At 50.0% G+C, this 12,714-nt stretch overlaps 1 protein-coding gene across 4 annotated transcripts in view; it reads right to left on the reverse strand.

Annotated features, from left to right (window-relative positions):
• JAKMIP1 (janus kinase and microtubule interacting protein 1) overlaps positions 1-12,714 on the reverse strand; it is a gene marked incomplete at both ends in the record, with an annotated part of 70,251 nt that overhangs the window by 35,266 nt on the left and 22,271 nt on the right. For 3 of the 4 annotated variants that reach the window (XM_082653814.1, XM_082653813.1, XM_082653816.1), the window contains 2 exons: positions 57-185; positions 11,804-11,863. In XM_082653814.1, coding sequence (XP_082509940.1) covers positions 57-185; positions 11,804-11,863 — 189 coding nt within the window. The remainder of the gene's footprint in view (positions 1-56; positions 186-11,803; positions 11,864-12,714) is intronic. The other variant, XM_082653815.1, reaches the window with a different exon arrangement.

A 12,714-nucleotide genomic window follows, 5' to 3' on the forward strand; every position in this document is an offset into this window, starting at 1 on the left:
CAGCGGCCAGAGGCGGGAGGCGCCGTACAAGCATCCCCAGGGTGAGGTCCGCTTACGTCGTCCAAGTCCTCCTCGGGCGTGGCCGGAGCCCTGTCCGTCCTGTCTGTGTTGCAGGACGTCTCTGACAATGTTTCCGAGTCCACAGACTCCTCGTCAAATCCAAAAAATGTCTCCACAACATGCTTCTGTAAAAGGCAATTTGCATGACATGAGGAGGGGACTCAGAATCACCTGGATCCTCCATCCCGTCTTCCCCGGGGCAGAGGGGGCTACGATGGGCATCTGGGCCAATGGGGCATCCCAGGAGGTGGGTCGTAGGGTCTGTCCGGGATTGGCTGGGGGAGAAAGGGGGCGCCAAAGGTGGTCAGAGGGTGGAGGGTTGCCGCAGAGCGTGCTGGCCCAGCCCTGGCTCCAGGCGCATGAGCTGATGACCTTTTGCAAGTCAGCCCCTTGGCCCTTCTGAGCGCCAGCTACTTTCTCCATCGGACAGACATGGGACCCCCCCCCCTCACCTGTGGGCACAAAGTGAGGTCACCAAGCACCACGCCCAGGGCAGTACGAGTGAGCAGCATCCTTGCTGTACTGAGGAGGGGCGGGGAGGGGAGCCACGTGAGACGTGGTGTTCTAGACCAGGCACAGGGGAAGGTGGTGAGGCAGACTGTCCACGGGTGGACCCTGGGACTCCAGCTGGACAAGTGTGGGCCCCAGGTCCTCACCAGACGTTCCCCGTGAGGCAATTTTAGTTTAACCGTCTGTCATGGAAAACTTGGAACACTTACAAAATGAGAAGGAAGAGTGTAACAGACCCACATACATCCAATATTCAGATTCAGAGGCAATTTTAAATGCTCTGTGTACTGGCCTCCCGGTTACCCTGCCCAGCACTTCTCCCACCCCAAATATCACAGGAGATGGGGCTTCATTCACTCATTCATTCATTCATTCATTCATTCAGCAAACACCTGACTGAGAGCCTTCTATGGGTCAGACACTAGGTTGGGCCTGGGGGCTACAACTAGACCAAAACCAGGCCTGGTCGCTACCACAAAGAGCTTCTGTCCCCTGGGGCTGCAGATGTCAACTCACAATCACCAGATCAACATCCCTTGTCCAGAAACACTGGCGCTTTTCTTCCCCAAAATAGTCTCAAAGAAGGATTTTCATTTGTTTTTACAATCAATGAATACTCTTGACCATGAAGAAAGAACTATAACTAAATCCAGAGCCAAGCCCAGGCTCCTACCCATTCATCTGAACCGGCTCCTCCCAGATCCCCCTCCCCGCCTGCCCCCCTGCAATACACAGAGGGAGGGGTCAGGGCGCTCCCCACATGCGCAGGGCGCCTCCCACTCTGTTGGGGCTAATGCTTGTGTACAATCTCATGTGCCCAGATGTAAGAAAAATGTGGTTGGTACCACAATCAATAACGTGATTAGGAAATAATTCAGAATCAGGAAGGGAGAAGAAGGGGCTCCTTTGTCATCTCGTGCGGTTAGTGTCTCTCAAGAGGCTGTGCTGGAGGCACCTGACCACCGCTGTCACCCACAATGGCTTTGCATTTGGCGTTCGTGTTTCTGCAAACTGCTTTCACCCTGCGCTCCTTTTTGTTTATTTAATACAGGAGGGGCAGGTACTGCCCCGTGAACTCCCAAATAATCTCCTCAACAGCTCCATGGGTGGCTAGTGGGCACCCCCAAACCAACTGTTCCCACAGTCTAATGTGCTTGTCACCGGCAGCTCCATACTTTTAGTTCCTTAGGCCAAAAACCTAGGTTCCCGCCCCGCCCCGCCCCCCATGTTCCATGCCTCTGGGAGAAATCCTGTTGGCTCCATCTTCAGCCCAGAATCCAATCCTCCAGGAACCAGCGCCTCCCTCCTGGCTCAAGCCACCATCGTCTCTCACCGAAATTTAAAAAACTGCCTCCTACTGTCCTTCCGGCTCCTGCCCTTGTCCCAAACCCTGGTGGTCAGATGAACTATTTTGAAACAAGAGTCAGGTTGCGTTGGTCCTTTGCTCAAAGCCCACCGGCTCTGCACCATACCTCAGTAAAAGTCAATCCACACTGCAGTCCACAGGCCCTGGAGACCACTGGGCTCCAGCCACACTGCCAAGCACACCCCTGCATCTTCCACATGCCTGCCACAGGGCCTTTGCACTGCCTAGATGCTCTTCACCAGAATGCACAAGGCTCTCTCCCTCCCTTCCCTCAAGTCTTTGCACAAATGTAACATTAAAAAAGACCTCCCTGACCACCACATCAAAGTCCTGACTAACCTATCCCCACCTCAACCTCTGTTCTCCTTCCTTTATTTTTCTCCATAGTGCTCATCGCTACCTAACATAAGACATATTTTGCTTACGTGTCTATTAGCTGTCTTTCTCCTCTAGAATACAGGCCCTATGAGGACAGGGATTTTGCTCCATGAGAGCAAGGATTTGGGCTCTTCTCTTCCCCACTGTAGCCCAGGACCTGACACACTCAAGAAATATCAGTTGTTCAATGAGTATTTGCAATGAACTCAATGCCAAACAAACCTGTTTACCCACAAATAGTGTCGGGTTTGCACGTGACCTCCCTTCCCTCATTCATACAGCCAGCATCAGCTGGGCCTCCACCTGACTGTGCACCCCAGGTGAGTCCACCAGGTAGGAATGTGAGGCCCTATTAGGCTCCTTTCTGAGTGGAGGTTGGAGGAGACAATCCTACACTCAAATCCCCCCTGCCCCTGGGTTGAGAAACTCCACCTGAGTTCAAGTGTCAATGATGTTCCAGATGTTCCATCTCCAGGGAGCTGTGGCTATGACATCTGATGGCGGAAGCATTTACGGCGCTCAGCTCCTCTGCGCACACGCAGCTCACCCGAGCCTCAGGCTCCTTATTTTTCTGGGCAGCCACTCAGCTGACCTCGTTTCTTGTAAACACTGCTAATTGCTAGGCCTCTGCGGACAGGCCTGTTGTGCTGAGTGGCAGCGAGCCGTGATGCGGGGAGGGCCCTGCCTGGCACACCGATGGAGCCCCAGGAAACATCAAGCTCACAGTCTCCGCACGGCCAGGACGCAATGCTGAGTGGTGGTCACTCACTGCAGGCGTCGTGGGCCATGCTGGGAGGTGATGGCTCAGTGTTCCATTACCTAGGACAACCCGCTTTTTGAACACTTGCGGGACTGCGAGTTAAGTACTCAAGTACTGAGCCCTAGTACAGTGTATTAACTACAGACGCCGCAGCCGCGCATTTAAAGCAGACCTGCCCAGACTCAAGGGGAGCCCCCGAAGTATCATGTGGCCCCAGAGGCCAAGAACCCTAGGACGCATGCTGCAGTGAGGGAAGGAGGAAGCGGCTCTGAGAGTGGGGATCAAACACAAAAGGATCAAATTATACCCCCACAATCAGAAAGGAGACGAATCCGCAAATACACAGCACAGACAATTTCCAGGGCAGCAGTGAGCTGACCATGACCTGCCCCCCACCTTGTCTAACTTATGGGTGAGGTTAGTTTGTTTCCTCTGAGGGTTAGTTTTTTTAAGTGACTGTATTATATGGGAAGCCAGAATGTACTATGTATATTTATGCCTTTATTAATAAAACAACAAGATAGAAAAAGACATTTTAATGTTTCAAGTGAAAATCTGGTGGCTGTCTTCTTGGAGACTAAGCAACACTGCCTTCCACTGCATTTTCCTATACACAAAATACCACACCAGCCTCCAAGGAATGAGAGGAAAATCACCTGCAAATACTGTTTCCTCAAATGCTCGGCTCATAATGGGCTTTTAAAAAGTCAAGCATGACTTGACTTTTTGGAGCCTCCATTGTTCCAAATGGAACAAACCTCTGTTCCAAACCAGCGATTTTTTGGAGCCTCCATTGTTCAAAAATTCTCTGGGAATTTCTTATGAAAAGACACTTCAGGAGCATAAAATTTCCATCTTTGCCCATTCCAAGTGCATTTTCTGTATAAAAGGGGCGCACTCCTCCAGACTTCTATTTTCTTTACCACCAAAGTCTTGCCTTGCTGACACCTTTTTACTAACTAATCCAAATGCTTGAAATGCAGTTTGGGCAAAAAATGACAGAAAAATAAACATTTCTTCTCCATTTATGTGCTGAATAGACGCTCATTCTTAGCAGATCACATGGGATGGAGAGGAAAAGGCGAGGCACCCCCCAAATAAACAACCCTTCAACTGACTCCAGCCTCTCTCAGCCTCCTCTCTCCTCATCTGTGTCATTCCCAACAATCGTGGTCACAGGAAGGAGCTCCCCGATCATAGCCACTTACTTTCACATGGCCACAACTTATCCCCCAAAGCTGGCCACTCACCGTCACGCTTATAGGTCATCTCCTGGCAGCCAGAAAAGTAGAGGCACACCAGGGCGCAGAGACAGAGGAAAAAGGAGAAGTACAGCACAAAGAGGATATACTCCATGGCGGGGAGGGGCTGCAGGACCCACCAGCCGTGTGTGTCGAGGGAGCCGAAAGCCATATCATTGCCATCAATTTCTAGGTCTCTCTCAAGTCCTAGGAGGAAGCACCGATTCTTCCCCAGAGCATTCTCCTTCCCTCGACCACACAAGCCCACCGTCTTCCTTCTCTGCTGCAGAGCTCTGAGAATGAAGATACTCCGGAAGATGCACCTTTATTAAGAGAGATGCCAGCTCTGGGGCAGATCCGTGGGCTGAGAGGAGCCGGTTTCCAGGGGCCGGGCCTGGGCGTGTCAGTCCCAGAGGACGGTCTCCAGTCTGGCTTATTCTCTGGGGGCTTTCCTCGCAGACCCCAGGTTCCCTGAGCTGCCCTGCTGTCGGGGCCATTCCATGGGCCCGGGTCCCTGGATGATCACAAGGGCCCCCGGGAACAGCGCTAGCAACCATGAAGCTGAGAGAGGCTTCTTCACGACCAGAGCCCAAAACAGGGAGGCTTGGGGAATTTCTCTATTGATCCCCGTCCACCCTGTACACGCCCCGGACTAGTTAAACTCATGGGTTCTCAGCAATTCTTCTGTAAGTATTTGTTTTTATCATTTATACGAACCGAAAGAAACCATCATCCAACAGAAAAACTGCAACTAGAGAGGTCTTCAGTTTCCCACCGTGTGGCACCTACGAGGGCCTTGCGTTTCTTGCAGACTTCTCTAAGCATAAGATCAAAAGAAAAAAACCCTCCTAATGGAGGGTTTAAAAAAGGGCATCTTACCATTAAAAAGTAAAACTTCTGTAATTTGGAAGGTAGTAAAGCAACATTAAAAGGTAGTAAAGCAACATTAATTCACAAAAGAAAAAATATACATAGCCAGGTTCATACATATTTTAACTCCAATAATGTTTGATACTCTGCTCCTTTCAAAGTAGCCATGATATGAGCTACGTAACCATGGCATACAATGGAACTTAGTGCTAAGTCTTTAAGTCATCCTTCCAAATGAGCTGCCACCCAGGCAGAGTTGGGACTGGTTCAGGCATGGGCCTGTGACCAGGCTGAGCTAAGGAGCACCAGCTCTGGGACTTTCGCTGATACCACTAAGGAGAGACACCCTCTGACCACAAAGGTTGCTAGACAGGTATAATGCCAGCCTGAAGCTGCTAAAGCTGTTTGGGCCACCACATGGGAGAGCCTGCTTGAGAAAGAGGCCAGTCCAGAGGAAAGTACATTTGAAAGATGGAGATAGGTACCTGGCAATATCGTGTGAGCATCTGGATCCAGCCATGCCTGAAACCAGTCTAAACTTCTCAGTTATACAAATTTTTTTCTTTGTTTAAATGACTTTGAGTTTTTGACGCTAGCAACACAGTTTTTGACGCTGGCTAATGGGGAAGAGGGAGATAATCCTAGAAATCAAGTCATCTGCAAACTGTTGAGTTCTGTGATAAGCCTAAAGACTGATTTCTCTCTGAGCTGCTCTACACCTGAACCCTCAAGAAAAATGAAAGACAACCTTTGCCTTGCAAGCAGATTCCTGGCTCTGTGGACACCATGACACATGTCCAGTGGGGCTGCCTCCTGGACCTACTTAGACCCACCTTTGCTGCAAGTTCCTCAAGAGCGGAGGCACCCCTCTGCACCCATCACCTGATGCTGTGCTGTGCCCAAGGCAGATGCTCCACGGATGATGGAGCAATGGCGAGAGAGATGGGGGGAGGGGAAGGGCTGAGAGCTGCACCACCTTGGCCTTCACCACCTAGCCCACTGAGGACACGAGCCACCATAGGCCTTGGGCAGGAGGCAAGCGGGACCAGGTCCCAGAAGAAATGGGGAACCAGTGGAGGGTTTCTAAGAAGAAGGTGGCAGGGTCAGACGTGTGCCATGAAAAGATCGTTCTGAACATCTCTTGGGGGAGGAAGATGCTGGAAGCAGGGGAGCAGCCAGGGAGCTGTGGCAATAACCCCAGGACAGCAGATGAGGGCCCAAAGGAAGATGGTGGAGACAGATGAGGAAGCAGAGGCCTAGAGAGGAGGGTCTGGAATCAGGGAGCTTTGCCTCAAGCTCCTCAGCACTGGGTCTGGGATCCTAACACCAGGCAGGAGGCCAGGAGCTGCAGACTCGCCTTTCAGCTGGCTCCTCTCCGAAGACTGAGGCTCACCCCCATGCTCACTCCCCATGTTGGGGTTTCCTGCCCTGCTAGAATACATTGCCTAGAACCACCATCACCTCCTATCTATTCCAAAGTCCTCGGGTATGGCCTGGATGTCCCCATGGGCGTTGCTATGCGGGATGAGGTGCCCTGGGCAGGCTCTGCAGCCAGGTCAGGCCCGCAGCTCTGCTTTTTCTCCCCCCTCCATTGCCCAGCAACCTGCAATGCTGCCCCAGGTCGGGTGACAGGGGTGCTGCCCAGCCTGGAAGGGACAAGCCTTTGTCCCGTCCAGGGAAGGAAACACCCAGCGAAAGCCCTCGGCTGCACGTTGCCACGCGGGGAGCCTCACAGACCAGCAGGGCTGAAAGGAAGTATAGCTCACTTAGTCCATGTGATCGAGCCCCACTGTGTGGGCCGGGTGCTGTGCTGGGAGCTGCTCATAACTGGACGAACGAGGCAGGATCCAGCCTTCTCCACACTCAAAGGCTGATGACAGAGCCATGGGGAAGGGTTGTACAGGAACAAAGTCAAGTGGAAACAACCAGAAAGGGGAAAAAAGATTCCTTTGGCTACTTAAAAATGGGAAATGTATTCACGTGATGGAAAGTGCCTGGCATCCAGCTAGGCTAAAGTGAAGCACCCTGGCTTCTGTGCCAGAGCAGCTGCTGGGACCCTGGTCCTTCCCTCCACAAGGCCGCAGGCTTGGTCTTGGAGGCACAAGGTCAAGTTTGGATAGGCCCTAGGTGTCCTATCAGAATGGATGCAGGAGCCACTGACCAGAAGTGACGTATCAGAAGCTCCCCAGGTGTGAACTGTGTCCTGGTGACAGCAGACCCCTGGTCCATTTGGGAGAAGGGACCACAGAACAGATGCTTGAACCCAAGGAAGGGCCTATTCTCAGGTGGTGCTTTGATGTTTCCCAACCTCCCCTCAAAGGATGGCTGCTGTCTACAGGGCATCGAGATGTCACCTCACTGCTACCTGAGACTGTCTCTATCTAAAAGATGGTGACGTGAATTAGAGTGGGGGGGAGGGGAGGGGCAGGGCCTGGGAACCTGCATCTAAAAGGCCCTCCAAAAGAAAGCTACTGATTTAAGATGAAGGGAGAAAGAGAAATTATAATTTACTGATCCCTGACGACACAACAGGCATGGAGCCAGAAGCTACCTTTAATCTCATGGGTGTGATGTTCATTGTAAGAACCAGGAAACCGAGGTTCCCAGAGTTCAAGGCCACACAGCTAGGAGCCGGTGTGACCCCCACGCTGTTCCAGGCTACGGTTTCTGAGCCTCATCCAAGATCCCAGCCCCCCTTTCAAGGTGCGTGAGCAAACTGTACTAATTTTAGCCATTCTTCACGCACCCAGCTCTCTCCTAAGACACAGCTCTCTGCTGCCAGGCCGCACGAGCTGACCCCCTACCACCCGCCACTCCATGGCGGGGCTCTGATTCCAGTTAGGCCCTGATCAGACCTTCTGCAGAGCAAGTCCCCCTCCCTGGCTAGGGCCCGAGGAACCGCTCAGGGTCATTCTCCTGCAACCTCCACCCGGGGCTGAACTAGCAGGGTCCCCGGGCAGGGACAGCCAACACCAGTCTTGTCCCCAGAAGACCCATGAGACAGGTCAGCAGCCCTCGGGGACAGGATGGCCCCCTGGAAGATGAGGGCTGGCATCACTGCTCTGCCCTCAGCACTTCTGCAGCAACTGGGCTGTGGGTGTGGAATTAGAGGAGCCCCTTCGGGGGAACTGCAGAGTCCAGGGAGGCTTGCAACAGCCAGAGAGCAGAGATGGCTGTCAGACTTCCAGAAAATTCTGGAAACTTCAATGCGCTCACCATGACACTGTGTCATGCAAGGACCCGGACAAAGCGGTAAAGTGCGTGGATGCATAAGGGACAGAGTGCGATGGAGGCATTTAAGGAGAGAAAAGAAAGTACTGAATCCCTGCGGCCTGTGGAGAGGAGGAAGGGAAGTTGCCCAGCTTGAGAGGCAGCCCTGCAGAATTAAAAACCTAACCGGGTCCCCGATGGACCCAGATAACATCCCATCCAGCCCCGACAAGCTGGGATTGAGCAGTAGCATAAGGGAAACAGCTGTACACTGAACCTTGAGAAAAAGAAAGATGCTGGTGGGTCATAGTAAGTGGGAAAGACCCTGAATCAGGTCAGGAAATTTCCCACAGAAGTTCCCAAACTCCACCTTCCAGTGGCATAAAACTATTGCAATTACAGTGACCAAACATCCCCATCCTGAGAAGACCCAGTGTCAGGCAAATGTATCATTCCAGTAAAAGCAATTTGTTTATTGAGTCAACAGCTATTTAGGGCCACCCACTCTGTGCCAGGCAGTGACCAGGACGTGGTGAGCAGGACACAGGTGCTGCCCTCCTTGCCGGCTGTACATGCAAGCCTAGCAAATCCCAAGCCCATTCTAGGCCTCTGTAAAGTTCCTTCCCATAGACACATTCAGAAACAGGAAAAGGGGAAACATAATCTTCTCTTATTCCAGGCATTTTGATAAGGTTTGAAAAATATAGTTACGGCTCCAAAGTGGGTTTCCTGAAAACCTTTCTGGGATATACGAGCCCGCAGCACATCCAGTTCGTGCAACAAACTGAACACCTTTAGATTGTTGCTTTTTAAACATATGTCCTGTGGTGAAAATGGCATTGGTGTACATTACTGGCAACTGTGCAAAATGACGCAACCCTTCTATAAAGCAGGGGTTGGGGGCTGGGGGCGAATGTTCTTGACTGAAGCCTTCACACCCTCTGACCCACGTTTTGACTTCTGGGAATCTACCCACGGGAACGATCCAGACTATGGACACAGTTTTCTGGACAAAAAGAGTTCGCTGTGGCGACATTTACAGAAGAAGGAAGTCCAGGAAGACGGAAAGGGTGGTCACCCAATGAGATGTTCAGCACTCAGGGAATCCAGCAGAACTGGCCCGTGAAGAGTGGTCTGCTCAGCATAGACACATTTATTGCAGCATTATTCACAACCGTGAGGAGCTGGAAGCAAACATGCCCGGCAGACACAGGACAGTAAACAGATCTATAGCCCATCCACTCCATGGATTATGTAGCCATGAACATTCACATTTATGATGACAGCATCATAACATGGATAAATGCTTTATAGCATAGTAGTAAGTAAACACCCAGGGTGCAAAAGTGTATTCTACAATTACAGTTACATTATTTATTTATTTTTTTTGTGGTATATGGGCCTCTCACTGTTGTGGCCTCTCCCATTGCGGAGCACAGGCTCCGGACACGCAGGCTCAATGGCCATAGCTCACAGGCCCAGCCGCTCCGCGGCACGTGGGATCCTAACCCGTGTCCCCTGCATCGGCAGGCGGACTCTCAACCACTGCGCCACCAGGGAAGCCCTACAGTTACATTATTTAAAAAAATGGAAGCAGAATGAGGATGGGGGGAGCGGAGATTGTGTTAAAATGCCAACATTGATTGCACTGGGGAGGTACCGCTGTGATGGACCCCTTGTCTCCCAGATAGTCTACAATGTGGTTATACTACTTCCATAATAAAATATATATATTTAAAAATAACCAAGTTCTGCTGAACCACTTCCCTTTCCTGAGTTTCTAATGTCAGTGCATAGAGATTTGTATCTCATTCAACTTCACTTGGTGGCACGAGCTTGGGCCTTGGAGCCCAAGACTTGAGGCTGAAGGTCAGCCTTGTCAATTACTTTACCTCTTTGACTCATTTCTAAATTTTATATCTATATACTTCCTGTAACTTTAAAATGAAAAAAAATAACACCAGTCTCACAGGGTTGCTATGAAGATTAAATGAGATGGTATAAATAACCACTTATGCATGTGTCCAAATTCGGTCCACAGATATATTTTATTTGGCCCACAGAGTATACTATAAACAATTTGCACCAATATTTACAACCCTTAGATTTTACATAAAGGTGTTACGGGTTGAACTGAGTCCCCCAAAAAAGATATGTTAAAGTCCTAACCCCCCAGTACTTCAGAATGTGACTTCAATTGGAAATAAGGTCATTGCAATAATATGAGGGCACACTGTAGTGGCGTGGACCCCTATGTGACTGGTGTCCCTATAAGAAGATAGCCACGTGATACAGAGACATACAGGGAAAATGGCACGTGACAACAAAAGTAGAGATTGTGGTTATGCAGCTTTTAGACAAGGAAAGCCAAAGATTGCCAGTAAATCACCAGAAGCTAAGACGAGGCAAGGAAGGATTCCCCTACAGGTTTCAGAGGGAGCACGGCACTAACACCTTGATTTTAGACTTTTAGACTCCAGAACCTTGAGATAACACATTTCTGTTGTTCTAAGCTACCCAGTTTGTGGTACTTTGTTACAAAAGCCCTAGGAAACTAATGCATAAGGAGTCCCACTTCTCTTGAATGACTGGAATATCTGATACCACCTGGCTCACTTTCTTATAGCAGCTGATAGTCTGGGCCCAGTTTTCCACAGTCCCCACCACTCCCTATTGTCACCCTGACACGAAAGCCATATATCTGTGATCATTCAGTAAGACATCTGCACTGCTGTTTTCTTTATAGGAGAGAAATATTTCTCTACAACCATATCCCTACCCAAAGATAAACCATGAGGGGCATCTGGTTCAATAAAAAGGAGAACAGGCCCACAGCTTCATGGAAGTGAAAAATGTTTACGGGTATTAATGCAAACTAAGTCCTTTTTAAATACCAATTTGTTCTTTTACTTTCCAGCTTGGTCCCTGTGGGCATCCGAGTTTTCCAAACCCAGCTCTGCTCTCTTCACTGGACGTTTGGACACCATCTCTATAAAATGGGCAAAACCACATTTTCCAAAAAGAACGCATCCTGTATCATTCCAAAAAAGCCCGAAGCTCCTGATTTTTCAAAACAGGATATAGATGTTATAAACCAAGACTAAGTGTCTTTTAAATCCTTCAAAAGGTCTAAGTATTTAAGTTTTTAATTTGGGGTGTGCATCCCCTGAGACCTAAATACAGAATTCATCTGTAAATTTTCCATGAATAAATTACAGTAAGCAGCCCCACGTTGCTTTCAGAGGTAGTTATAACAGGTTTTTCACCATCGAATATGCAGAGATGTGAGTGTGTCTGCCTTTAGGGCTCCTCTATGGATTGCTCGCTTCTCCCCCTATGCCTGGACCATCCGCCCTGCAGACGCTGGCATGGAGCCAAAGCAGGGCAGCTGCGCCCTCGCACGCTCACCTTGGGTGGCTTCAGGCCCTTCCCACGATGTCTTCTGGAGCGCAAGAGCCGTTCTCTCTCCTAGAAGGAAACACAACTGTTGGGATTTTCAGCCAGCCTCACATCACATCCACCAACCCAGCTGACTTCAGAGGGCATAACTTACAATGCTGCTGTGCCTACCTGTCTGCACCAGGCCTGGGTCAGTCCAGGTTCTGAGCACCCAAGGCATGGCTGCTTCTCAGAACTGACAGCTACAGAGCCATGCCGTTAACTGGACATGGACCATCCCAGAAAAAATGCCAAGATTTGCCAATCTTGTAAAACTCCAGCCTGTCTGTCTCTGGGGCTGTAAGCTATAAAACTTTAGGCAGTGTTGACTAGACATCAGCTGTCAGTGATCCCAGCAGAAAATAAAAAAGCTTGCAGCTTTGATCTCAGACAGAGCTGGGGCCAAGTCCCCATGGGGCCTCCTCCTGGTCAGGTGACACACCTCATTTCTCTGACTCTCAGGTTCTTCCTTTGCTATATGGACTGGAACACGCCCTTCAGAGACTGTGGGTACCTGTGGTTCTTGTCAGTAGAAATGGCACCCATCGAGTAGTAGCAGGAGTAGCAGCATTCTGCCCCAGATAAAACCAGTAAATTCTCTCCTTCCTAATCAAATGTTCCTATTCTCTTTGGCTGCCAGGAAACCCAGAGACAAATCTGGTGCTTGGCCACAGCCCATATGGTCCACCCATGTGTCCCTGCTGATCTTAACTGATGCTGCTATCTTCATTTTCTCTAGTCTTATCTGTTAATCTTCCTCTTTCAACTCTATCATTGTTTTGTTGAGTGTGTTTTTTTCATCTTATGTGGCACAAAGACTTTCGTGTAATGAAGCAAAGATGAATGGAAGGATAAATGATTAGATGATGGTTGGAATGAAG

The sequence above is a fragment of the Grampus griseus genome, assembly GCF_964374135.1.
Source record: "Grampus griseus genome assembly, chromosome: 4".
Lineage (NCBI taxonomy): Eukaryota > Metazoa > Chordata > Mammalia > Artiodactyla > Delphinidae > Grampus > Grampus griseus.